We start from the raw sequence: 27,340 nt of genomic DNA, 5'->3' as shown, positions 1-27,340 counted from the left end.
CAAAACTTTTAATTTGAAACATATAATCAAATCTATGTGACTTTAAAAGTGCTTATTAATAAAATACATATTTAAAGTAAAATAGTATTCATATATATATATATATATATATATATATATATATATATATATATATATATATATATATATATATATATATATATATATTTAATAATAAAATACTATCAAATGACGAAAACTGTTGTAGATCCCCCAGATTACTAGATCAGTAATCTTCGTAGGAGTTACTTGTAAAAGTTGGACACTGTGTTTTTTTTTTGTCTTTTTCTGAGTATAATAATAATATAGTGCAAAAATAATTGAAAAAATGACCAAATATGCTCATCTGCTTTCGAATATTGTCTACATTTAACCTCCATTATATTATCTGGCAAATATACTTCTACCATTATACTATATGGCCAAATTTATCATTATCATCAACAAACATTTAAAAATTACCCTTTGATGTGTTAAGTAATTCAAAATCTCCCAAATTTCTTTTATTTAAATCACTTATTGTTCTTCTTGTTCCACTATTTTCAGAAATTACTATTGATGTGAATGCTAAAGTTATTAGACTATACAAATTATTCATGAATATTTTTAATTACCAATGCACCCACTTTTCTTCTTGTAATTGGTTTAATTTTTTTTTTCCAACCATATACTGTAGAATTCGGTGGGTCTATTTATTATGAATTATATGTAGCTAATCATCATGTATGTACATGTATTATATTCAAATATATTTTGTCATTATCTGATTAATATAGAGTTCGATCGACTAGCTTAAGAGTGCACAATATGTAGGCATTGATTAAAGTAAAATTGAATTCGACAATGTAAAGTCTCCGAGTAAGTTCAGTTTAAATATGTATTTAAAGTAAAATAGTTTTCGAATATAGAATATAATATATATATTTTTTAAAATAATAAAATACTATCACATGACTAGAACTGTTGTAGATCCCCCAGATTACTAGATTAGCAATCTTCGTAGGAGTTACTTGTAAAAGTTGGATACTGTGTTTCTTTTTGATCTTTGCTTGTCCTTTTCTGAGTATAATAATATAGTGCAAAAATAATCGGGAAAAAGACCAAATATACGGTCAACTTTCGAACATTATCTACATTTAACATTTATTATACTATCCGATCAAATTTATTTCTGGCCAAATTTATCTTTATCATCAACAAACATTTAAAAATTACCCTTTGATATGTTAAGTAATTCAAAATCTCTTAAATTTCTTTTATTTAAATCACTTGTTATTCTTTTTGCTCTACTATTTTCAGGAATTACTATTGATGTAAATGCTATAATTATTAGACTATATAAATTATTCATGAATATTTTTAATTATCAATGCACCCACTTTTCTTCTTGCAATAATGGATTTGCGATTGGTTTAATTTTTTTTTCCAATCATATATACACTGTAGAATTTAGTGGGTCTATTTATTGTGAATTATATTTAGCTAATCATCATGTATGTACATGTATTATATTCAAATATATTTTGTCAATTTCTGGTTAGTATAGAGTTCGATCACTAATACTTGCAAAGTTCCCATATATTTGGTGCAACGAATTCATTAAAATTGAGATGTTGTAAATACTTTTAGAATTTAGACAAGCTACCTAATTTAAAATTTTCAAATAACTATACTTTGTTTATTAATATTTGTATTATTTTTAAAAAAATTTTCTTATTTTTTTTTTCTAATTCAAATAGCAGGTAAATACCAATTATTTTAAAAATAGTGGACCAAGATGCATAATTAATAAATTAAAATGATTTAAGAGGTTCTGGGTCTCTCACGGATCGAGGGGTGACTTTTAAAAATTTATTGCCCGATAATATAATGATAGGGATAAATTTGGTCAAATAGTATAAAAGAGTTTGTAACATATACAATATCTAGCCCTTTTCGTTTTTGAAGCAAAATCATGTTCAAAAAGTTTCTGAAAAATCCACAATAAAATTTACTCCATTACTGTAACTTGTTTTAATTTTGTCAACGCAATAAAGTGTAGACAGACACCAAATGTTTATATTCAGCAGCACAGAATAGTTGTACTTGTCCACATTGTCTCACTTTCTTGATTTGCTGACCCAAAAAATAGTTGAACCCCACAAACACAATCTCCGCTAATTCCCATTACTATGATTTGTCGGAAGATTAATCAGGGTAAGCTCCGGAATTCCGTCCGGCAGAGTATTTGCCGGTGGTTTCAGTCTTCTGTTGCACCGGTGGCAGCTCCGGTGACACCTGTTAGTACTGTATGCAGTGGCAAGAAAATTCAGTCTGAACTTCATTTCTTTGGAAACTATACGACGCCGTATTGCTCATTTAGTAAGGTGACAATTTAGTTTGCTTTTGTTTTATCTTTTTTTATTTTTATTTTATTTAAGGTAAGTGAGTGTGTTCATAAGCTTTTTACCATTATTTGTATGTCAGAGTACTTTGCTTTAGTGGTGGATTCTGAGTGATGTGTGTGCACTTTTGTTTGAACTTGTCAAACTGAATATTCAAAAGGGTAATTTTCCAGTGCCTTTTTGTTTTTTAGTTTGTTCCCTCAACCCCCTTTTCCTCATATGGAGATGTGGGAATATCAAAATTTTTGACTATGATGATAAAGCTACATGAATTAAGTAAATTGGAAATATTACTGGCCTTAGAGAAATGCTGCAACCTTATATAGGATTGTAGATTTTGATGTGGCTGTAATCTGGCATTTTTAACCTTCCCCCGACCCTGCGGAACGCGGGATGCTTTGTGCATCGGGCTGCCCTTTATCTATTCAAGTAATAGGCAGAATTGAAATTTGTGTAGATTAGTTTCTAAAGTTGGTGTTTCTTTTCATCCAGTGGTGTTAAGATTAAGGATCATCAGTAGCATTTTGGTCAGATCATGGAATTTGTTCCCTCATTTAATGTTCACTTGTTCTATTTCTGCAACATGTTCTGTCTGTTGTGCATCAGTTCCTTTTGAACCTATCAAAAGTTCTTGATGCAGGTTTTATGCAATAGTTTTTGAGAAGTTATTTTCTCTGTAGGTTAGCAAAACTCTGGTTCTGTTGTTTTTACCTATTGTTTATGCCAGTATTTTTTTTGCAGTCGAATGTTTCGTTTATTCCGAGAGGGTGTAGTTTTTCAACTCAAGCTGCATTGGATCTTTCTACTGGTGGAGTAATTGATGTACCTTTGGCGCAAACTGGTGAAGGCATTGCTGAATGTGAACTTCTCAAATGGTTTGTTCAGGAGGTTAGTGAATGTCTCTTGTTAATATAATAGGGTATTTCACACCATACTTTTTCTCCTTTAGTAAATGATTTTCAGCTATGTTACTAAAAACATGCAATTGGACTCCCAACTGCTTGGCTTGATTTAAAATTTAAACTTGATGTGAGGAATTTGAAGCCAATTATACCTTGAAGTAGAATTTACATACATCTCTAGGCCCATACTCGTTTAACAAACTGCAATTGATGTTTAGCTCCTCATGATTTTGGCCATTGCCCTGTTGGTCCTTGTAATCTTCTCTTATTAGAAGTTAGCAAGTACTACCCACTGTTTTCATTTGCGATTTGGTCATACAAGTTAGTATATGCTGGATTCTTGTTTAAAAGAATTCTCTTAGGTTTTAATGCTCTGCCCATTTTTTTTAATCTATAATTTTGTGGGATGAGTTAAGTATGTTGGGTTCTTGTTTTAAGAGATTTCGATACTCCTCTATTCACTTATCGATCAGGATTTCAACAGCATAGTATTCCAGCATAAAAACATCTGTTTTTGTATGCAAAAATGACTTGGGAGTACCTGCTTCTTCCCCCTCCTGTCTCTCTGCCTTTTATCGCTTCTCCTATCTCCTCTTGTTGGATTGCTGACTTTGTGCTGATTAGTTCATAATTACTAGTCTATAAAGCATTTTATATAATACATTCCGATGATTTTCTTTTTTTGTTTTTGGGCAGGGGGACCAGGTTGAAGAATTTCAACCTCTTTGTGAAGTTCAGAGTGACAAGGCAACAATTGAAATAACAAGTCGTTACAAAGGAAAAATTTCTCATATTGTTCATGTTCCCGGCAGCATTGTAAAGGTACAACACACATAATGTGTTCACTGTGTACCAACCACACTGAAATTCTTCTGGTATTTAATCTTTCTGCCTTGAGGATTTGGTTGTTTAACTGCACTTTAATGATGAGATCAGGAAGTAGTTGGAGATGTTAATCTCATAGTGGGAATTTCATGACCAAATTCTGTTTTTACACTTTCAAATAGTTTTTTTTAAAAAAGAATGATAACTTCCATCCAGTTTGAAGATATCCTCAAATGTTTGAGCAAAGAAGATGGAGAATAGGCTCACTTTTAAAAGATCAGCTACATAGAAAACTACTTTTTATGTGTGGTGTGCTTTTGGAACTATGCTTGTAAGAAAAATTGAGCAAACATGTCGTTCATAAGAAGAAATGAGCCCTTTTTGCATTATATCATCTTCTCTACCAAATTTTGTAGGTTGGGGAAACACTTTTGAAGATTGCCGTTGATGAAATTCCTGAGCCTACTGAGACTTCTGATGCTTCAGAAAAGATGACATCACTGGACTCTGATTTTATTGGCTCAAGTGATATCAGCTCCGTGCCTGAAAAATCCAAGATTGATGGAGTGTCATCTACACCTGCTGTCCGCAATCTTGCAAAGCAGTATGGTTTAGACATAAATGATGTGCCTGGAACTGGTAAAGATGGAAGGATACTTAAAGAGGATGTTACAAATTATGCAATGCAAAAAGGACTAATTAATGAAGCACTAGCATGTGCACAACAAAAACATTCAGAGGTTTCATCTCTCATTGGAGCGGGATATGAAGATAAGACACTTCAGCTAAGGTTAGTTACTACCATAAAGAGAACTCAAACTCACTAGCTCACTATACTGTTTCATACGTTACTCGAAACTTCTGAATGCAGATGGGGCATAGTTTTTCATTAGTTAGAAACATTCTTTTTTGTTGATAGAAAGCGTGTTCTTCGAACAAGTTTCTTCTAGTGTGTTGTAAAATGCACGGACAATTTGTGCCGGAAAAATTGAGATTGATATTCCTTTACTAGGGAGGTATTGCATTCTATTTTCTACTCACAGTTTGCTATTGGCTCCTAAACTCTACAGGGGATATCAGCGTTCCATGGTTAAGTCAATGACATTAGCTGCGAAAATTCCACATTTTTATTATGTAGAAGAGATGAAATGTGATGCAGTTGTGGAGCTGAAAAAATCATTCCAGAATGAGAATTCTGATCCGGAGATCAAGCACACTTTCCTTCCGGTCCTGATAAAATCACTATCAATGGCTTTAACTACTCATCCCATGCTAAATAGTCGCTTCAATGAGGAATCCTATGAGGTCATCCTAAAAGGTATATCAAATGCAAAATTCTGAATTTCCGATTTCAAATGTTCCCGTGCTCATAGACGTAGTAAAAATAGCTCGCTTTACATGATTTTGCATTATAAGCTGCTACAATATTTTCTTTTCGTCATTCACGCATTCTTCGTCCCTATTAATGATAATTTTTTCTTTCCATGATCTAGGGTCCCACAACATTGGAATAGCAATGGCTACTCCAAATGGTTTGGTTGTTCCAAACATAAAAAATGTTCAGTCTCTCTCAATCTTGGAGGTCAGTTGGCATCTGTTACCCCAGTAACTTCAAGTTTTGCCATAGTCTACTCTGTACTGAATTGACATTTCTATATATTCTTTTTTCCCCTCATATAATTACATCTCTACATCACTTGTTATAGTCTATTAAGCGCATTTTTTTAATTAAATCCTAGTTTGACATGACAATATTAAGACACTGTTAAGAGGAGCATCTGACATATTTAAACTTGAGTGGAGGAAGATATTGGAGGCTGAAATTATTAATAAAAAAGGTTTAAGAAGTGTAGAAGTTCCCGGTTATTCTGTGGATTCTTCTGTTCGCGTATTACTTTAATGTCGTATGATGTGGGTACAGCCTTATCCTTTATGAGTGTGTAAATTATTATAGAAAATCAAGAAATAGAAAGAATGTTTAGTTTGGGCTGAACAATATAGAGAAGTTGTTAAGAGATATTTTGGAGGAATTGATAAAGGAGGATCTGATGGCAGTAAGCGTGGCCAGTTTATTTGTACTTTTATGTATTATCCTTGAATCAATTTGGTTTTACGTGTTCAAAATTGCAATTCCTCTCATTTGAGTGTTTAAGCCAGAGAATAAGGTTACGATTAGACATTTTGGTCCTGGTGGAAATTTTGCTCAGCTCAAAATGCAAAAGGTTACAATTCCTCTGTGTGCATTTTCTGTACTGTCTTACCATAGTGCGAAAGGAGGTTGAGAAGACTTTTGGCTATGTAATCTCAAAACATGACTTTTCCCTCTCTACCTCCCCTTCCCCCCTCCCCTCAGTGATGAGTACTATTTCTCATAGTCCAAGATCAGTTCCTTTTTTTCTTTTCTGTGTATGTATACACTACTAAATGCATGTCTTTGCTTCCTTTTGAGCGGAGTTGTTAACTGGATATATTTTTGTGCTACAGATAACAAAGGAGCTATCACGGCTACAGAAGTTGGCTAAGATAAACAAGCTTAGCCCTGATGATATATCAGGGTCAACTATTACTCTAAGCAATATTGGAGGAATTGGTGGAAAGTTTGGTTCCCCGCTTATAAATTCACCTGAAGTTGCCATCATAGGAATAGGACGGATTCAGAAAATTGCACAGTTTACTGAAGATGGGGATGTGTATCCTGCATCAATCATGACGGTATGTTAATTGTCGTGCAATGCATCAAAACGAGACGTTTTCGTTTCAGTATCTCATATGGGATGTTTCCGTTTTTTCAGATAAATATAGGTGCAGATCATAGAGTTCTTGATGGAGCAACTGTTGCAAGGTTCTGCAATGACTGGAAAAAATTTGTGGAAAAGCCAGACCTCCTGCTGTTGCATACAAGATGAATTCTCGTCTCCGGAAGTTGATCGGAAAGAATGTAAGTCTAGTCTAAGCTAAAGGCTCATATTGTTGGTGCCTTCCTTCTCATTGTTGGTGCAAAGATCAATTGGAGCTTATAGGTGTCCTGAAAGATAGAATCACTAATCTAATAAACCATAGTGTTAGCATTCAATGCAACCAAGTTATTCTCTATATAGCTTTTGCAACATTTCCCACATTTCTAATTTTTTGTTTTCATTTGTGGTAGTCAGCTTCCTCTTCTATAAAAATGTTATAGACCTGCAAACATTGTTCAAGTTCAAGGAAAGTTTCTTACTAGTAAATCCGTTGCATAAGAGGGACATGTCATTGTTGAAAAGAATGCTCTTGGGAAAAAAAAAACGGGGCGTAAAAAACAGTTGTTAGATTTCACTAAAAAGTATTCTACTCTCAACGTAATAATGTTAAAGAGGCATGGTTATTGTTTGAAGTGGATTTTGGCTCTTTCAGCTTGACTACGACTGATTCTGAGTTCTTAGTAGCCAGACAACTTGTGGGAGTGTGTTCAATTGAGAACTTGGCAGGGGCAAAATGCGCAAACCATATACTTCAGGGTTGGCTAAGGGTCAAAAGTTTTAAAAGAGCCAGAGTAAAAACGAAAGAGCGAGCTATTAACTTGTGTATATTGCAAAGTTCTTTAAGTTGTAGACAAGAATGGATCAAGTAGATCTTTTAGTTTTTGTTTTAGCTGTTTTTCCCATTTGGCTTTGAATTAGCAAAGCATCCCAAGAGTCTCTTTAACTTTTCCCTTAACTTGAATGTTAACAAAGGTTAGTAACCTCTCCATGGAGTATATAAGAATTTGGGTAGACAAGCAATATATGAAATTACTTTTAAAGAAATCAGTTAAGAGAAATTTAGAAGGGGAGTTTTGGAGCAACACTAGAGTTCTTTCCGTGTGACCTATAGGTCACGGGTTCGAGTTGTGTAATCAGCCACTGGTGCTTACATTAGACTAGACTGCCTACATCACACCCCCTTGGGGTGCAACCTTTCCTCGGATCCTGCGTAAATGGAAGATGCTTCGTACACCGGGCTGTCCTTTTTTTAAGTCGAGAAATTTAGACACTTTTGGAAGGGTATTTCAGGTATCAAAAGGTTCATCACTTTAACATAGCTATGTCCTTAAAACATTTACACATTCACTAGAGGGCTTAAGCAATCAAATGAGAAAATAAGACACTTGAGAGAGTGTCAGCAACATCAACAGATATAAGTCACATCCAATCCAAAGCAGTACTAAACACATGATGATATAATAACTACTGAACTTAGCTTTACAGTCTATCTTTAATCAGAACTTTATGATCAGATGGGTCCAAGGTGATCACTCTCCAAGCTCACAAGTGCTAGTAATTCCTTCCCCTCCTCCTTATACTCTGTTCCAATCACAATGCAACGCACTACAGTACCTTTCTCAATTCTTGACATCTTCTCATTCATAAATATGGGATTTTCTCCTTGCACATACTTATAATCCGACATCATCTTATTAGATAGGTATATATTATCAACGGGGCCACATTTCAAAAAGACGCCGTGCTTCAAGATCTTATGAACAACCCCTTCCAAGATCTCTCCGCGAAACATCTTGAAAGTAATGCAGCTGAATTCCACAGGGAAAAGCACATCACCAGCCATCTGTTCTCGAACTTTTCCTTCTCCAATCTTCTCCAGTGCAGTGACTGCTAAAAAGTAACCAAGATTCTTTGAGGCCTTCTTGGAAGCAAAGTCTTTCAAAAGGCGAATGACAATCACCTTCTGAAGTGTTAAACCTTCAACGTCAAGGTTCTCAGCAGGGATTATTACGTTCCATGATAAGCGAGATTTCAGAAACATTTTCAAATGACCTGTCACAAATCAAAACATATTGAGCAATGGTCAATGAAGATATGGGGCTACGCTCACTTCGTATACATCCTAAGAATAAACAACAACAACAACAACAACAACAACAGACTCAGTATAGTCCCACAAATGGGGTTCTTACTCCTAACTTGATTAGAGTTATGCAGGTATTAGTTATACATGTATTAGTTATGCATGAATAAATAATAATTATGCAGGTATTAGTTATATATGGATTAGTTACGCATGGATTAATTTTTTTGAATATTTGGTTTGTTGTATTAGAAATTGATATACATTATATAAATTTTAAAGTAAAATACTTATTTACTGATTTTGTCGCTAATAGGTTGAGAAGAGGAAGAGCCTAGCGGTGAGGCATCAGTATCTCCATGCTTGTTCTCCAAAGGGTTTGATACAAATCAATCTATAGAAGGAAACCTTTATGTGTAAAATGATAGGGGTAAATTTGTCATTTCAATATTTTATCCATGTATTACTAATACATATATTAGTTATTCCATCTTCTACCCCGCATAAAATAATACACAGACTGACTCATAACTTATACATGTATTATTTATGTAGAATTATAAAATGACAACCAAACATGGTATTAGTTATGCTGGATTTTGTACAAAATAACTAATGGCTACCAAACACTGTAAGTTATGTTGCCCCCAATACATGGATAACTTTTCTCCTAACCAGCTACTAAACGACCACGAAGTGTATAAGGTAGGAGGCACAAAGAGGATAGAAGAGGGAGATAAACATAAACCATAATATATAGTCATATTCTGAAAGACTCCATTCTTATAAGTTATAAGATAATATTACAAAGGGTGCTTTTATAGGTGCTAATAGTCTTTAAACATATTTCTTCAGACCTCTTTCATGGTGCTATGAACCTAGCCACATTGATAATATAGAAATCATACCTAAATAATGCAAAATCATGCACCTAAGATAACTAAAAGACATATGAATCTAGACATTTGAACATTTAAGCTTACTATTCCCAACAAATGCAGCAATCAGCTATTGCAACTGCTACCATCCCTTCATCTCTAATAAGAGTATTTCAACCATTTTCTTTTCTGAAGATAATAATTCAAAATGAATATCAGAAATAATAGCAACCTTTTTTCAGCTAAACAAATATATTTCGGTCATTAACATAAGTGAAACATGTGTAATCGTGGAAAGAGGGGGATTCGAACCCTCAGTAAAAAGTAAAAACAAAAGCGTATGTGTAGCAATTAGAGGTGTACATGGACCGGGTTGGTTCGGTTTTTATCAAAACCGAACCAAACCAACTATATCGGTTTGGATTGGTTCGGTTTTGTCGGGGTTTTCGGGTTTTTTTGTTACTTAAATATTATTTTAATCTTATTTTGTTAAATTTTCGATAAGTAAATATATGTTTAGTAAAAATATTAAAAAATGACAAATATATTATCTATTAAAATATTCTTATGGGAGAATTTTCTTAGTAACACATAATAGTTATTTTTTTAGTCATCGGACAATAATGTTTTGTTGATGTACACTTTCAAGGTTAACCAAATTTAGTAATTAAATATAAAAATCAATATGATACCTAAATAATAATAGTCACTTCACATTCGAAAAAGATATAAGAATTTAATAGATCTTAACATATGATATGAATATGGAAGAACAAAGAGATTGACGCATTTCAGTAATACTGGATGAGAAAGTGATCATATAACCCATTATTTAAGGTTAATAAATATGGAGCACTTCATATACTATTAAATATTATATCCCGCATGAGAATCCCCAATATTTCTAGATATTTTTTAAAGAAAATTCTATATAAAATCGTAAAAGTATATACAAAAAGTATATATTTATATGTCGGTTTGGTTCGGGTTTTTTTACTTAATACCAAATCAAATCAAATCAAACCTAATTGAGTTTTTTAATCGGTTTGGTTTGACTTTTCGGTTTGGTGTGGTTTTCCGGTTCAGTTTGTACACCGTAATAGCAATTCAAAAGGTTAGTATAAAAACATAGTTATAATAGCAATTCCAAAGGTTAGTATAAAAACATAGTTATAACAGCGAAAACAATACCTTCCCATCCTTCTCCCTACGCTTATCATGTTGAAAGCAGCTCAACTTTGAATTTATCAAATGCCCTTATTTTAATTAGCTTCCTAAATTAGTAACATTTTCCGCAATTCAATCAAAGTAAGTGCGTCTGGTATGAAGGAAAACACTCTCCAGCACCAAAAGGTATTAGGCTAATGATCAATAAATTAGGTTGAGAATCATAAGGTCTCAGGTTTAGATTGCGGGACAAAAAACATTAGGTGTAATTTCTTTCCATCTGTCCAAGTTTTGGTGGACAGAGTTACCTAGTACTTGTGTTGATAGTAGGTAGTAGATACCCCGTTAAATTAGTCTAGGTACACACAAGCTCGCCTAGACACCACAGCTATTAAAAAAAAAATCAAAAAAAAGAAGAAAGAATTAGTCTCACTATCCAACAATCTAACATTTAAAAACCCTTTCAAATAGACTATTGAAGAAGACCATACACTAAGAAAGTCATTTTTCCCTTTGAATGAATAAGTAGAAGATGTTCTCCATCGTACCAAATACATGGTTTTGACGAAAACAATAACAGCTTCAAAGAGGGAAAACTAAGAAACACAATGGTAACAAGCATAAGTACAAAAAAGCAAGAAGAAAGGTCATATCAGTTAATACTGTAAAATATTTAAATGGTGTCAAACATAAAAGAGCAGTTTGCTTTAGTCTTCAAAAGGGTGTCCAACAGAGGAAAGAAGCTTCACGCTATTGTGGGCTATAGCATTGTATTATCGATGCTAACAAATAAAAAAAACAACTTGAAAGAAAGTAACCATTAGATAAAATGCACAAGAAAAAAAGAAGAAGAGATTCTGGTCGCTCTTTGAAAGGAGGAGGGAAAGGACTAACCTTTGCTGGACGGAGTGGCACTGTGGGAGTCGTGAGCTGTTACTAGTGTGTTTGCTGCTACTTTATTTTATATTTGGCAATCCAAACGGAAAACTTCCATAATTGGAAATTAACGGAACTTTGAGTTAAGTATCAAAAGTAGCATCCGTTTCGTTTCTCTAGCAGTGGAATAATACTAGTACTAGTCCTTCCTTACATGCAAATGTTGTGTCTACAGATTACAGAGTGGTATTTACTTCTTCTTTTTTTCTTTTTTTGTGTCAACAAAAATAACTTACTGTATGTGTTATAAGGAGTATTAAATAGTAAGCATCAGCATATTTCGATTTTCTTCTCTTAAGGTGTGCTTGAGCAGAGAGTAGTAATCTGCAATAATTTTATGTTATATTTGGTATGAGTGTTTCTGTAGTTTGAAAATTCGATGTTTCTTTTTTTTGGTTTAGACACAAAAATAATCATCCAACATACACAAAATCAATTCTTTCAAAATCTAATTCAAACATATTGTTCTTTGAAAAATATGACTAAAATAAAATTTTAACTAAAAGTATATTAAATCTAAACGCCATAATGTCAAAGAGGTATGTTTATTGTTTGAAGTATTTTTAGCTGTTTCAGCTCGTCGGCAGCAAAATGCACAAACCATGTACTTCAGTTTATTTTATTTTTTTTACATCACCGTTCCAATTTTTTTTTTTGCGAAGTTCAATCTACAAGTGTCAATGCATTTAACCCTTGTGTCAGATCTAAGGGTCAAATTTGAGAGGGCTAGAGCAAAAAGAAGGGAGAAATGTATATTTTAGCGCTCCAAAAAAATAGCCGATATATATAAATATCGCGTGTGTATTTATATACATATAATATACATATTTAATACACTTTAGCCGATATATATAAATATTGCGTGTGTATTTATATACATATAATATACATATTTAATACACTTTTGTCTAATGCATGCAATTAGTTTAGGCCAACCGATCAATTTTGTATTTTGCCCAAAATATTTAGAGTGTTTGCCACATTTCTAAGTCTTTTTTAAGTTGTAGATCAAGATGAAGTTTTGTCCGAGGGATAATGCTTTTTCACTATTTTGAGAGAAGCACATTCCAGCAATCTGTCACTTAGCATTTACTATTGTTTTTGCTGGGCTTTTGAATCATGGTCTCTTAGGTTTTCACCCAATTCATTGACCCTTATCACGCCCTTGGCTATAGTTTTTCTGAAAGTTAAACCTCAGCTTTGTTCAAGTGCCAGAATCTTAGACCCTGGCTGAAAAGACATGGACAACTTGAGACTGTTTTCAGAAAGTGAATTGTGACACCTGCCCATGGAGTATAAGTATCTGGGAAGACAGCACTGTATTAAGATATTTTTAAGGAAATCAGTAACGAGCATTAGACATTTTGGAAGGGTATTTCAGGTATTAAAAGGTTTATCACCTTAACCATAGAGTTAAAGAATTTGGGTTTAGACATCCTATGCCTTCAAACATTTACATAAAATCACTTGAGGGCTTAAACTAAACTTCGCAGAGGGTCATCAGCAACATCAACAGATAGTCATATTCAATCCAAAACAGTACTAAACACATACATAGCTACAGAAGTTAGCTTTACATGTCATTGGTCTATGTCCAAAATGAGCCAATCATGGCAAGTAACCTAAATCTAAACAGAACTTTGTGAGATGGGTCCAAGGTAATCACCTTCCAAGCTCACAACTGCTTGGAATTCCTTCTCCGCCTCCACATACCTTGCCCCAACCACAATGAAACGCACCACAGTGTCTCTCTCAATTCTTGACATCTTCTCATTCATAAAGATGGGATTTTCTCCAGGCACATACTTATAATCCGACATCTTCTGATGAGAGAGGTATATCTTGTCGGTGGGGCCACATCTTAAAAAGACACCGTGCTTCAAGATCTTGTGGACAACCCCTTCCAAGATTTCTCCACGGAATATGTTGAAGGTAATGCAACTGAAGTCCACAGGGAAGAGCACATCTCCAGTGTGTTGTCGAACTTTCCCTTCCCCAATCTTCTCCATTGTAGTGACAGCTATAAAGTAACCGAGATTCTTTGTAGCCTTCTTGGAAGCAAAGTCTTCCAAGAGGCGAACAACAATTGCCTTCTGAAGCATTAAACCTTCAATATCAAGGTTCTCAGCAGGGATTATCACGTTCCATGACAACCGAGATTTCAAATACATTTTTAAATGACCTGTCCACAAATGAAAACACATTGGGTAACAAAACAAGGGAAATATTGGGCCTTAAAAAGATACCCCGCAGCTGCAGCAATGCTAGTATGAAAGTTCAAGAGAATGTCTGGAAATACATATACCACAACCATAAGAAATGCAATGCACATTTACTGAACTTTATCCATCAGGAGCAGATTTGTAAGAGGTACTGGATAGGGAACCGTAAGAGACAAAGTGGCACATTAAAATACTAAGGATTTGCGCGCTGGGTTCTTAACTAGCAAAAACAACAACAACAACAACAACAAACCCAGTGAAATAAAGTGGGGTCTGGGAATTGAGTTCTTAACTAGCAGTATCAGCCATTTTTCAGAAAAATAAGTTGCAGAGATTAGCTTGAAACATTATAGGCAAACATAGAAGACTACACATTGTATCAGCTCATACAAGAATAAAGCAATCAAGCTATTGCAACAACGTCATTTATGAGATATTACAAACCCTCCATCTCTAATAAGAGTGTTTACACCAATATGAAACTTTTAAAAAAAGATTATAATGATTAGTGAATATCAGTAACTGAGCAACTCCTTATCAGCTACACCGACCAATTGGAAGTATTAGTGGTGAAATGGAGTTTCCCACAGACAATGAAAGAATATTTCGAAGAATTAAGCCAATTTTAGAAGCCAACTGCAGCTGAGTGTCTATGCTCAGCAATCAGCATGAGTTGGTAACGAAAGAAAAGAGGGTGGCAAACCTTTGAACCAGTCTAATTATATATATAGTGTTTAGTAGATAAAACTTAAACCCGAGATTAATAACACATATATCTTTGGGTAACAGGCGAAAAAAACCCAACTTTGAATTTTTCAAATGTCCCCTATTTTAATCAGCTCTCAAAATTACGAGCATTTTCTGAGAGTCAATCAAAGATGAATGCAAAAAGTAAAGTCATTTCACGAAGACAATAACAGTTGCAAAAAGGTAAATTAAGAAAAGAAAAAGAAGAAAAAATAATAAGATTAAAAAAAAAAACATATTTTGGTCCATATCTACCTGGGGCTAGGGTAAAATTTGCAGGGTTTAAGGGTTTCTGAGACAATTTTATAATGGTGACAAAAGACAAAATGAGACTTTACCTTTGCTTTAGGCTTCTAAAGAGTGTGGAGCAGTGAGCAAAAATAGAGGAAATTAGGGCTATATGATTGCATGATCGATAATAGCAAGTAAAGGAAAAAATGTGAAAGATTCGGAACATAGAAAAAATGCACAAGAAAAACAAGAATCGTGGTCACTATTTGAAGGAAATGGAGTAGGACTAACCTTTTCTGGACGGAGATGACAAACGGCGGCGACGGCGGAGCGGCACTGTGGGGAGACGGAGTTGGTAGAGGGAACAGTAGCTTCGTGACTCGTGAGCTATGGATTCTGGTTCAGTGTGGGTACTCCAAATTATATGTTGGATCATAGAGGAACGTTAAATAAATGGAGGGACTGAAATTGATTTAGTAGAGACTTTGGGGGTTAAAAGCATCCTTCTCATTTCTCTCAATGACACCTGTCCTTTTGCATTATTGCATGTAATCGTTGTGTCTATAGGGGCACTTTTAAGAAAAAAATTAATTTCGGTCATTCTGAATTTCTGATATTCTATTAAGCATTCTGAACCTTGAATTAATTCCTCTTTAGTCAATTCATTTTGTGTGAGAGAGATCTATGAATAAACACAAGCTTTTCTAGGATTATTATTTTTTTTCATTCAAATTGCAAAAGATTAGGTTTAACTATATTTTCCCCTCAAATACATGTGAATATGATATATTTAAGTTTTGGTTGACAGATTTAACTGTTATTTGTGAGGTGACAAGTATCTCAAAGCAAGCGCAAGCTGGCCCGGACACTACGATTATTAAAAAAATAATATATTTAAATTTATTTTAGAACTAATTGATCGTTAATTTCAATTTGTAAATTCTCAAGTAAAAGGATCAAAGTGTACTATTCAATGCTTAATTACAAAAGTGCAAATTTCCTAAGAAAGAAACTTCCCTTACCGCAACATGTATAAGAAAACCAACTTCTCCTGTAATTTGTAAACCGTTCAAAATTCTCCCGCTCTCTTTCTAATCAGTTCAGTTTCATCTATGGCGAACCAATTTCTCCTCTATACCATCTTTTTAGTGTTCTTCATCTCTCTCTTTCCCCCTTTAACTCATCAACTCTCATTATCAGGTAGTTCTAACTCCTCACTCACAAAATACAACTATGTATATAAGTAAATTCACACTCCTCTGATTAATTTTTTCTCTTTTGGCAGAAGATGTAGCAGCAGTTCCTAGTTTTGCATTTAGTTGGGTGGACAACAATGATACATTTGTGGCTGGGGCTGTGGCAACCATAATGGTCAAAGTTATTGGAAAATTTGATCCTGCCAAATTCAAGCACCCTTTCAATCCCAACATCAGTGTTAATGATAAGACGGGAAACAGCTCTTACATTTCTGGGGTTTCGTCTAATTTTGGCGGGAATTTTGGGGATTGGAGGATTTCTTTCGTTCCCATCATGACCGGGTTGTTCAATGTGCTGATTACTGATGATCACTTCAATGTCTTTGATTCTTCCCTGCATTTTCAAGTCACTCCAGGTTTCCTTTTTCACTAATTCCTGTTATTGAAATATCATAGTTGACTATAGTACATAAATTCGGCCAATTAAACATATCCTCTATTGCGGTGTATAAGCACTTTACTTTACGTCCTATGTTACTATAGGAGTGGTTTAGCGTTTCAAAGATTTGTATGACATAGGAAATATAAAGAACTTCTAGTACATATTATTTCGTATATTATTGGCTTCAGGTAAGTTTATAGTATGAAGTAACATGGTTAGTGAGGATTTATATTGCCGACTCCAAATTGTTTGACACTGAGGCTTAGTTGTTGTTGTTGTTGTGTATAAGCATCCGGTAGAGCAGTTTTTTCTTTGTCGGATTAATTTGATATGCTTCACTTGCATATTGGTCTAATGAAGTTAATGACAAATATGTCTCAGGCTCTCAGCCACGCGCTGTAAAGTTTCTGTTAAAGTCAGCGGCTTTTTATCTTTCATATGTTCCTTAGTTAATTATGTTGTGTATATGAAGGTAAAATTTATCCATCTGCAAGCGTGGTGTCATGGAATAATGGAGTGAGTGAGTTTGTAGCTGGGACGAGAGCTTCAGTTATGGTTCTTCCTAAAGATGCATTTGGGAATAATATATCTTCAGCTAGTGAAGGACTGAACTCTTACAACTTCACATTATCTATATCTACTTTCAATGGTTCTGCCGCAACTATGTTCAATTTCACCAATAAAGGATGGGATATAACTGGTTATCTCGAAATAGAGTTTGTTGTAGCTACTGCTGGAAATCTTTTACTTCATGTAGAAGGAGACAACCAAACATTGAGGGGCTGTCCTCTAATGTTCATAGTGTACCCAGGTGATTCATGTAAGCATAAGGCTAATAATATTTTTTTATAGTTCTGGCAACAATCTTGGAGAAAGTCGATACTGATCATTTGGTTAAACTAATATGACCTGAAGCTCATCTCTGTCCTATTCAAGGTCTATTTCTTAGAAATTTCTCAACTCTTATTAGAGAATGCTGCACATTGTTAAAGCTATAATTGATTCTTCTTCTATTTTCACAAAAACTTATTTCACTCTATCTTTTACATGTTTTTGGTGGATACTTTTGTTGCCTTTTGCTCTAGTGTATGTTTCTCTGGAGAGTAACCAACTCCTAGGTTCAACTTGCAGGATCTCTGGATGTTTCAAAATGTTTGTTGCAGTGGGAAGTTGAAACAAAGTACTTCCAAATATTTTCTCTGATGGAAGGTTTTATTCACCAGCATGATCAATATGGAAATCTTGTTCCAGGGTTCTATGAATTTGATGTTGAAGTTATTGAGAATGGAACAAATTTGATTATTCCCGTGACAGATATGCAATTCAAGCAGGTTGGCCTGGGTATTCAGTTGTTTTCCTTCAGCCTCATGGAACCAGGGGACTTCAAGCTTATGATATATCATAAAGAGATGAATAATTCCATCTCAACTATGCCGTTCCATTTTACAGTGTATATAGGTGATTTAGCATAACTACATTTTCTGCCGCTTACATTTTGTGGTTTCTGTCCTTTTTACACTTACTGTGCCTCTCATATCAACAAGTTGCACTGAATGTTTAGTTTTTGTATGCATTCCTTTTATCGTTTTTAGCTTAGGTATCTGTGGAGCTATTTCTTTCAGTTGTTTTCTTATGTGTCACATGGTTAGCGCTTTACAATTCACATATGATTAGATTTTAGACTCACAGAAGCTTCTCACTGAAAAGAAATCACGTCGGAGGTTTTGCGAGCAGGTAATCTTGTGAATAATTCTAAAATGAGGGTAAGGATATTTTGAAATGGGAAAAGGTTCCTCTCTCTTCTAGCATACTAGATTGAACTTTTAACTGCTTGTTAATTGAATAAGTTTCTTGTGCCGTTATAATTACCTTCAGATACTTTGTCATCTTGATATTCTTTCTGTGTATGAAGCTATGCATCAGAGTTAGTACATTTCTGGTACTTAGCTTCTGATCTACAATTTCAAATTTTATAGGTTATTGTGATGGAATGAATAGTATTGTTAATGGTTCGGGTCTAAATGACTCTGTTGCTGGTGAAGCTGCAAGGTTCTCTGTCTTATTGAAGGATGCTTATCTATATCCGTCACTTATTGAGTTGGAAAGCCTACAAGTACAAATCGTGAATGAATTTGATTCCTATCATACACAAGCAAGCATACATCCAATGAAGATGGTTAATGGTATTAAACTAAGAATTCATTTTTGGTAAATAGAATACATTACCTTGACATTTTTTGATTGTTTGTCTCTCTATAATAGGAACTCTATGTGGTATGGATTTGAATTGCGGTGCACAAAATGATGTGGAACTTGCTTTTATTACTCTGGCTGATACAAACCTTGACGTAAGAATTCTTCATAGTGTTCTTTATTTTGGGCTTTAGAATAGATGGAACTGATAGTTATTTTGGGTGCAGCCAAGAAGCATGAAGTTTAGTGCCTTTGATGTTAGTTATATACCAGAGAAGAGTGGAATCTATGAAATTCGTGTATTTTGTGGAAATATTCCTCTAAATGGTGGTCATCCATTCAGCAAGGCAGTAAGTCCAGGTACATGTTTATGCTCTTAATATATATGTATATTCATGAAATATACTTGTTGTCGTAGTTAAACTAGGAAAGAAGCGCTTTCGTGTTAACATGAAGAGATGGTGCTTATATCAGAACCTTTTTTTTTTGTGGCTAGAAATAATCCCAACTTTACAGCTTTTGTATTGCTTGAGAAAATCAACCAATATTTCACAACACAATGTCCATCCAGCCAAACATTATTTTGTATACGCCGTACATTAACTTGTCTAACTTCATTGACAATGGTGATGCAAGGATCTTCTGATTCTCAAGTTTCTCTGATGTTTCATTGCTTTGGTGCAGGCAAAGTTAATATATCTCTTTCTGGACCTGTGAAATTCAGTCCAAAAGTAGCAAAGCTGACAAAGAATGAAATCACAGTACGACTCATGGATTCATATTCTAATCCAGTCCTCTTACAGCAGTCAAAGTTGAAGTTGGAGATTGGTTCTGTTAATAGATCAGGTTTTTCAACATGGACTTTTGTTGACAATAAGGATGGCACATATAATGGCAGCTACATGGCAAAGGATGTTGGCACCTATGAGTTATGTGCCTTGTTTGAAGGAATGCGTTTCTTGCCATGCCCCTTTGGTGTGAATGTATACACTAGTGAGTTCTTTTCTTTGAAACATAAAATGAAATTCTTTTAGGATACGATAAAATTCTTTTAGGATTACTACTTTAATCTTTCAACTACATGGTCATTGAAATGGTAATTTCTTGCTTTTCATGGCCTGATATTTCCTGTCCATTCATCTGACAGACATTTCCTGTCCATTCATCTGACATAAGGCATTCTTCTGCCTTTCAGGTGAGTATTTTCCTAGAGTACAGAATGATTCAGTCTGGGTCTGGGAGGATGACTCAATTGCTTTTGATGCTCTGGAAAATGACTATTTTGCTGGCCATAACATTACAATTTTTGAATTTTCAAAGGTAGGTATCTAGTCTACTGGGACTACACAATTGAAAGAATATATACTTTTTTGTATTGTAACTAAAAATGAGAGGTAAAAAAAACTTGATGGATATTATCTTCTATGAATACAGTAGGCGTACAAATATGTGTTTAGACATGTTCTCTTACATAGGATATAAAATAGTTTAATAAAATTTCCATGCACAGCCAGGTCATGGTTCAACTCTTCAGTATGGGCGTCTCTTTAGATATACACCCTTCAAAGGATTCTATGGGAGGGATTCTTTCTCTTATACAATATGTGATGTGAATGGGAACATCGCGTCAGGTGGTGTGGATATATCTGTTCTAAGCATCCCTCCTCAGTTTGTTTCTGTTCCAAGTCAATTACTGGCAACTGAAGATGTAATTAGTCCACAGTTCGGGTAAAGTTCTACTCACTATTTCGTGTTTGCTTTGCTGTCTAAGCGTCTGTAATCTTGTTTGCTAACTTCGCAGTGGTTTCCCTGGACTTGAGATCATCTATTCAGATTCAACTGAGAATATCAGCATTACTTTTAGTGCACAGTCTGGGACCGTCTTTCTGTCTCCTATGTTAATGCAATTTTGGAAGCCAAGCTGGAGTATTGCTACTATATCCAACGAGGTTGGGGAGACTACTGAATTAACTTTAACAGGTTCTCTAGGAGAAATCAATTTTGCCATTCAGTTGGTACAGTACTTTGGGTATGGCTATCTGCACATAAATTCTCACCATTTATTTATCTGCTGAATCACTCTCTCTTCGGAAGCTAGTAAGATGGTTTTTATTTGCTTCTAAAGATGTGTCCTTTTCTAGATAATTGGAAAGTCATCCCTGTCTATCTGTAGCTTTTGCGAGTGGGGCTTATGCCAAACTAACACCATTTCAAAAATTTATTCCCAAATTAAGTCTTCTTTCAAAACAATCCTAAAATAACACTTCTGGTCACCTACCAGGTCAATCAAAGAAAAAAAGCACCAAAGTATGTAATATATAGCGCTTCATTCTTTTTTCACTGTTCCCCCAACACTTAGGCCACCCACTCTTACATAACCCTTCTCTATTCAGGTAGTAGTCACTCCTCGTTACCTCATAATTGTTTATGCATTACTCATTTTAGTTATTTACATTTGTTTACACTAAAAAATCTGCCGGAACAGTATTAATTCCTATGAACATTAACTTCTCCAAAAGTTCCAAAGAATACCGTAGGCTCTTTGTAGAAGATATTGGAACTACATGTAAAATCCAGTAGAATGATGGGTGAGAATAATAATCTCCAGTTTAGAATTAACTAAATGTGCATATTAGATGGTAAATCTTATTCTAGTAAAAATGATGTTTGTTTTTCGAAAGGAAAAATAGAAGCACTTCTCACTACTAAAGCGACATGGTAGGTGAAAATGAATGTATATGTTTGGGGATTTTATTTACAAAGTGCCACTTTGAGAATGCCTTTTGAGAGACTACCAATTACATTGTGCTAGCTTTTCGTTATAATGCACCAGTTATTGATAGAGCTATGCAGGTAGACTATTCTTGTTCTATCAGTATTCAGAACAGGTTGAAAATCTATGGCTTCCTGATGAACTTGGCAAAAGTTCTCTTCCTTACACTATCAGGAGGAGGATACTTCTAACTGCTTTTCTTGTACTGTCACGCTTAACTTAGATTTGCACATTTTGAATAGATGGCTATCTGTTTGTACTTCAGCGTCTAGCGATAAGTCTCTGTAAAAGAGACCAATACTTTTTGACAATCATAATGAACTGTTTGATTGTATCAACATTTATCAGCTCTTCCTATTCCTTTCTTGTTTGAACAGAACTATCTAATTTCCTCTTATTTCATAGTCGTTGTCTTTTAAATGTATTTAAATGATAAAATAGGATTTCTATTGTAGACACCTCCTCCCCAGAATTGGAAAAACCGGGGACGCGCCCTCTCTTGTTGACATAAGTGCAGACATCTAGTAAAATGCAGAGAATGACTAATAACTTTTCAATAGGGTTAAGCATGTTGTGTTAACAAGTCTCATGTCTTTCTTTGAATCAGAGATGAGAACTTTTACGGAACTGATGCAATTCAAGTCTCTACCATGAACAAAAATGGAAAGAACAAGTTAGATATTCCGATATTGGTGGAACCTATCAATGATCCTCCATTCATTAATCTCCCTCCTTTTGTTATTTTGGATCAAGGGAGTGAAGAAGTAATCATTTTTACCAGAGTGAGGGATAAGTCTGCTGTTTTTGTTGGAGATCCAGATCTACTGCATTATCCTGGTACGTGAGTGTAATGCATCCAAATTTCAACCCAACGGGAACGTAATGTATGGCTAATACTAGAAAGGAGATATAGTGCCATTTTCGAATTAGTTAATAGTTTGTGAATTAAATGGATAATGACGGATGAGAGTCGTGCTAATTCTGCACTACTGAGTTGTACGTGAGAATTCTGGATATTGCCTAGTGATTTGTAGTTTATTTAATCAAAATGGTGGGGTTTTCATCAAAATTTTCATTTCACGTTCTAATGGAAAAAAAGAGACTACCTGCTTTCTGGACAGAAACCTCCCATATCTGGCAGCTGTGGCGTTTGCCTCTTCACTCTTCTGGTAGCTCTACTGAAACTAGTTTCTATTATGCAAGTCCTCTGTCGTTTACAATTGCTGATGCTTTCGGGATATGAGAGAGGGATACTATAATTTACTTTTATTTGAGACATAGTCGAGTGCCTCTTTAAATCTTAAAAAGTTGATATTTAACTTTTTCTTCAGGGAATAAGTCTCGTTTCTTGGTTATGTTCTCCGTGGAAGTCAGTTCTGGATTCCTTTCAACAAAGCTTCCTGCTGATCTAGTTAGCACGACTGAATTAAAATTGAAAACCAGCTACCAGTGGCAGCCTCTTCAGACATTTGTAACCATCTCAGAACATTTCACTGTCAAAGCCAAAGGAATTAGATTTCGGGGTACACTAGAAGACTGCAACAGTGTGTTGGAGCAATTGGTATATCAGGTGTGTTCCAGAGATTCTAAGTTACTACTAGTATCATTTTTCGCTGGTTCTGGTCTTATACCTTCCTTTCCTGTAACATTGACAGATTATTTCAGAATAATCTGCTAGTATTGTCTACCTAGACTATAATAGGTTCAACAACTATGCAGTGGCGGAGCCAGAATTTTCATTAAGGGGAGTCAAAATATAAAGAAATAAACTCACCAAGAAGTCATGGGGTGTCAATATATAGTATATATACATATTATAAAAAAAATTACCCAGCTACACTATAATTTTCCGAAGAAGGGGTGTCGGTAGACACCCATTCGGTGCATGTGGCTCCGCCGAATCACATCATAAACTTACTATCCTTTTCATAAGACAGCAGGTAATCAGTAGGAGGTAGAGCGTTAAGGTTAGTTCTGATGTTGCAATGAATCCATTGCCATCTGAGATTATTTTTTATTCCTCTTCACACTCTTTCAAATGATGGCATGTATGCTGTTCCCTGACCCACCCCCACCCCAAATTGTTTCTTCCATTAGTTAATAAACTGAAGATCAAAAAGAAAAATCACGAAATAGTATTGAAATATGTGAAATGGTTTTCCAGTTCATTTGTTTTTCTTAATCGCTATACCAATGAAATACAGGGAATCAGGAGGTTAACTAATGGTATATGTAGCAATACTTGAGAAGTGGCAAAGATAATGGCACAGAGTGCCACAAGGGATCAAGAGTTATTGAGATAGTCAATAGTTTTCTGCAGTACAGTTTTTATTGCACATTTTCCCATTTCCCCCTTTGTTGTAACTCCTTGATCGGTTACAAAAGGATTTTTTGAACATAATAAGGGCTTATATGCATATTTTGCATTTATATTGCTTACTAACATCTGTTGAAACTAGTCCTTAGCGATGTTAGAATATATTTGCAAATGTACATGTTACTGCACTGCTTCATTGTATTGCAGAATTCACTGATTCATTCTTTGTTTGCATTTATCCTGTTTCCGTTTCACGTTTTGTCTGCATAACTATGTCAGTTACTTTGCAGGGCGATAAACATCATGCTATTCTTACCGTGACAGTGAATGATATGGGAAACTACGGTTGCTACCCAGACTGCAGTGAAATGATGTCAATCCCTCATTTTGTTGAGGCTTCTGTCAGTCTCATGAGAGAAAGACCTCTGAGTTCATTATTCGCACATAGTAAGTTATGCATCAGAAAGTGCAATGTTTTGTGATACAAGCTTCTTTATTTGCATTCTTTTTCCTGAAATTCATGGTGCATGCCTATTGCCACAGGTCCCACTTGTTAAATTTTTATCTTACCTAATGACAAACCCCATTTCACCTGCTAAATACTTCAATTTTTTTGTTCCAGTTTCCCTGCTTTTTATAAACCCCTAGCTGGAAAGGTGCTTTCTCCAGCTCCTGCAGATCTCAGCTAAGATTTGAAAATGTTAAAGTATGCAATTACAGGCCTCAGATGCGACTGTCAAAGAAATTGCTCTTTGTATATATATATATATATATATATATATATATATATATATATATATATATATTTATTGGCTCATTCAAACTGCACTTCATGGAAAGGGGGATGCACGATAACTTTTTGAAGATTGCATTGATTCTATGAGTGAAGCATAGAATTATTATAGAATCAATGCAAATTTTCTGAGTTTTCAATTGGAATAAGTGAAGCATTGACAGATGTATTATGCTATTAGTTATCATGATGACAATAATACTGCATCTGATTTGCAGCTTTTGGATCAGCAATTCTTACTGAATTCATTCTGGTGCTCGCTCTTGGTGTGATACTTCTCTTCTACATATGCAAATGTGCATTTGTTCTCTTTAATGAAAAGAAGAGGCAGGTGCCTCGGGATTTTGAGCTCTCCAAGGTCCAGAATTCCCAAGAAGTAAGTGTAAGTATGGGATTAAATGAAGATTTGCTATTGTTCTTTACAAGCCAGAATTTTATCTTTTGCTGGCCTCTGGGGTTGATGTTTTGGTCAACACGACACCTCTATTAATCTTTTAGACGCATACCACACTCAACTCAGTGTGTAGTAATAGAGTAAAAAATCTTCTATGATATGTTCTTTTGTGTATTTTACAGTTAAATGAGGATTTATCTGATAAGATGACTCGACTCAGAGGGTGCTGTTCAAATTCCTTGTCTAATCTCCAGCTCGCCAAATTCCATCCACGGTAGGTTTATAGTAATGAAATGTCTCTAATTTGTCTTTTATGAAAAACTGAATTCAGAAGTTAAGATCCTTTCTGAACATGGAAAGGTACAACATTTTGTGAACTTCAGTTTTGAATCTTGTCATTTGTAAACAAGTTCAACACTGTAAGTAGTGACTAAAACTGAGGCTTGTGGTAAGATGGATGATAGAGGATACTTGTAGCAAACAAGAAAAATATAGGTCTCGGTGTGTTTACATCTGTAATACTACATGCTACCAGCAGAGAGTTTTCTCAGCAAACTAGTTAGTTGCGTTCCAAATATTCAGAAAGTTTATTCCAGCTGTATCTCTTGCTATGTTGCTCGGACTCTCCGAAAATGCCGCCAGGTGCGTGTTGGATCCTCCAAAAGTAGTATATTTTTGGAGGATCCGACACGGGTACGGCAGCATTTTGGAGTGTCCACGCAACAGATATCTCTTGTACCTGAAAGCTATTTGTTTCAAAGTAGCATTTGGTCTTATGCCCTTTCTTTCTATTTCATGAAATTTAATGATGCAAACTACATACAGGTCATGCCTACAGCTTGGAATTGGAGAATCTCCTAAATCTGTCAACACTTCCTCAAAGTCTTCGAGTGAAATGACTTCTACTTCTGGGCTAAGTCCTGTAGCTTCTGCAAAAGATAAACAAATCTCAGCCTAACTGGAAGAAACTAGTAAAGTTTATTAAGATGATGAAGCTCTTCTTTGAAAGACTACTTTGACTTCTATGGACTTTATATTATTATTAGGGGTGTTCATGGTTCGATTTGGATCGGTTTTTCCCTAAAAAGAAACCAAACCAAGTAAGTCGATTTTTAAATATTGGAACCAAACCAAACCAATTAAATCGGTTTTTTATCGATTCGGTTTTGTCGGTTTTTCGATTTTTTCGGTTATTTATCGGGTTTTTTCTTAAATATGAGACATACAATGCCAAACACATATTCCGGCGACTACATTTTCAACTTAGCACTATCAAACCAATTGCTATTTGAGAAATCTATCGTTTACCAAAATATATTGATGATAATTGAATCAAGTAGTGATGAATAATTTAAGTACTCAATTAAAAATCGATTATTTTTAACATGAAATAAATTCGTGTACTTACCAAAAGAAAACTACCAATCAAACTAGAATGTAAAGGCAAATAATTAAATTAATATAATAGCAAAGAACTAGATTAAAAATACAAACGACTAATATGTACCATAAAATTTTAGAAACTTTATATATATATATATATATGTAATAATAAATTTAATAACTACTTCTATAGTCGGTTTGGTTTGGTTTTGTTCGGTTATTTTTTGATTAACACCAAAACCAAACCAAATTTGATCGGTTTTTAAAATTCAAAACCAAAACCAAACCAAACATAAGAAGTATCGGTTTTTTTGGTCGGTTTAGTTCGGTTTTCTGTTTGGTTTGGTTTTTTGGGTTCTTATGAACACCCCTAATTATTATATATATCAATAGCAGTAGATATACTTCCTATAACCAGCACTTGTTAATACTACTAATATTTTGCAGGAAGCGAAGCTAGTTACTTGTATAGTGACAGATTGAACATGCAATGAAAAGAAAGGAGTATATTTTGTAGGGATTAGAGACTAGAGAGTAAGCTGATATTCATAACCAAATATTACAAGTTAGAACTTCTTAAATCTGAATTCTGGAAGTATAGAAAATGATCTGTTCCGTTAATTTGAATGCTGAAAAATACATCCAATATAAGACCAACGAGGAACGCTTATATGGATTCTATTAAATCTTCACTTTTAGGTGGGAGGAATAAATTAAACAAACAAACTATGGATAA

The 27,340-nt window shown here is 34.6% G+C and overlaps 4 protein-coding genes across 10 annotated transcripts; 2 read left to right on the top strand and 2 right to left on the bottom strand.

Moving 5' to 3' along the window:
- Nucleotides 1–1,948: 1,948 nt before the first annotated feature.
- Nucleotides 1,949–9,522, top strand: LOC104113648 (lipoamide acyltransferase component of branched-chain alpha-keto acid dehydrogenase complex, mitochondrial). 2 transcript variants are annotated; one of them, XM_009623876.4, is made up of 9 exons: nucleotides 1,949–2,366; nucleotides 3,126–3,272; nucleotides 3,983–4,108; nucleotides 4,528–4,901; nucleotides 5,182–5,429; nucleotides 5,605–5,693; nucleotides 6,596–6,823; nucleotides 6,904–7,049; nucleotides 9,249–9,522. In XM_009623876.4, the coding sequence occupies exons 1-8, from the start codon at nucleotides 2,172–2,174 to the stop codon at nucleotides 7,015–7,017; spliced, it is 1,521 nt and encodes a 506-aa protein (XP_009622171.1). In that variant the 5' UTR covers nucleotides 1,949–2,171; the 3' UTR covers nucleotides 7,018–7,049; nucleotides 9,249–9,522. The 2 variants fall into 2 exon arrangements, with proteins under 2 accessions (XP_009622171.1, XP_070042137.1); XM_070186036.1 differs by lacking the exon at nucleotides 9,249–9,522 and adding an exon at nucleotides 7,502–7,731.
- LOC104113646 (DNA-directed RNA polymerase V subunit 7-like) lies at nucleotides 8,134–11,994 on the bottom strand. 2 transcript variants are annotated; one of them, XM_033660647.2, is made up of 2 exons: nucleotides 11,872–11,994; nucleotides 8,134–8,901 (listed from the first exon to the last, which is right to left on the bottom strand). In XM_033660647.2, the coding sequence occupies exon 2, from the start codon at nucleotides 8,888–8,890 to the stop codon at nucleotides 8,360–8,362; it is 531 nt and encodes a 176-aa protein (XP_033516538.1). In that variant the 5' UTR covers nucleotides 8,891–8,901; nucleotides 11,872–11,994; the 3' UTR covers nucleotides 8,134–8,359. The 2 variants fall into 2 exon arrangements, with proteins under 2 accessions (XP_033516538.1, XP_018632336.1); XM_018776820.3 differs by lacking the exon at nucleotides 11,872–11,994 and adding an exon at nucleotides 9,012–9,027.
- A 1,416-nt stretch (nucleotides 11,995–13,410) lies between these two features.
- LOC104113649 (DNA-directed RNA polymerase V subunit 7) lies at nucleotides 13,411–15,558 on the bottom strand. Its single transcript, XM_009623878.4, has 2 exons — nucleotides 15,405–15,558; nucleotides 13,411–14,095 (listed from the first exon to the last, which is right to left on the bottom strand). The coding sequence occupies exons 1-2, from the start codon at nucleotides 15,547–15,549 to the stop codon at nucleotides 13,542–13,544; spliced, it is 699 nt and encodes a 232-aa protein (XP_009622173.4). The 5' UTR covers nucleotides 15,550–15,558; the 3' UTR covers nucleotides 13,411–13,541.
- Nucleotides 15,559–16,124: 566 nt separating this feature from the next.
- Nucleotides 16,125–26,281, top strand: LOC104113650 (protein GAMETE EXPRESSED 2). Of its 5 annotated transcripts, none has more exons than XM_009623881.4 (17): nucleotides 16,125–16,313; nucleotides 16,399–16,725; nucleotides 17,224–17,562; nucleotides 17,883–18,209; nucleotides 18,728–18,934; nucleotides 19,014–19,099; nucleotides 19,172–19,304; nucleotides 19,629–19,937; nucleotides 20,140–20,264; nucleotides 20,455–20,672; nucleotides 20,746–20,973; nucleotides 22,325–22,554; nucleotides 23,049–23,287; nucleotides 24,325–24,481; nucleotides 25,046–25,203; nucleotides 25,404–25,495; nucleotides 26,047–26,281. In XM_009623881.4, exons 1-17 carry the CDS (start codon nucleotides 16,226–16,228, stop codon nucleotides 26,177–26,179), a joined length of 3,396 nt encoding a protein of 1,131 aa, XP_009622176.1. In that variant the 5' UTR covers nucleotides 16,125–16,225; the 3' UTR covers nucleotides 26,180–26,281. The 5 variants fall into 5 exon arrangements, with proteins under 5 accessions (XP_009622176.1, XP_033516539.1, XP_009622174.1 ...); XM_033660648.2 differs by having other exon boundaries at nucleotides 16,126–16,313; nucleotides 16,402–16,725; nucleotides 25,046–25,209; XM_009623879.4 differs by having other exon boundaries at nucleotides 16,126–16,313; nucleotides 25,046–25,209.
- The last annotated feature ends 1,059 nt before the right edge of the window (nucleotides 26,282–27,340 follow it).

Source organism: Nicotiana tomentosiformis, chromosome 9, assembly GCF_000390325.3.
Source record: "Nicotiana tomentosiformis chromosome 9, ASM39032v3, whole genome shotgun sequence".
In the NCBI taxonomy this organism is placed as follows: Eukaryota; Viridiplantae; Streptophyta; class Magnoliopsida; order Solanales; family Solanaceae; genus Nicotiana; species Nicotiana tomentosiformis.
Note: the sequence above shows the minus strand (reverse complement) of the source record. Positions and strands in the feature narration are given on the sequence as shown.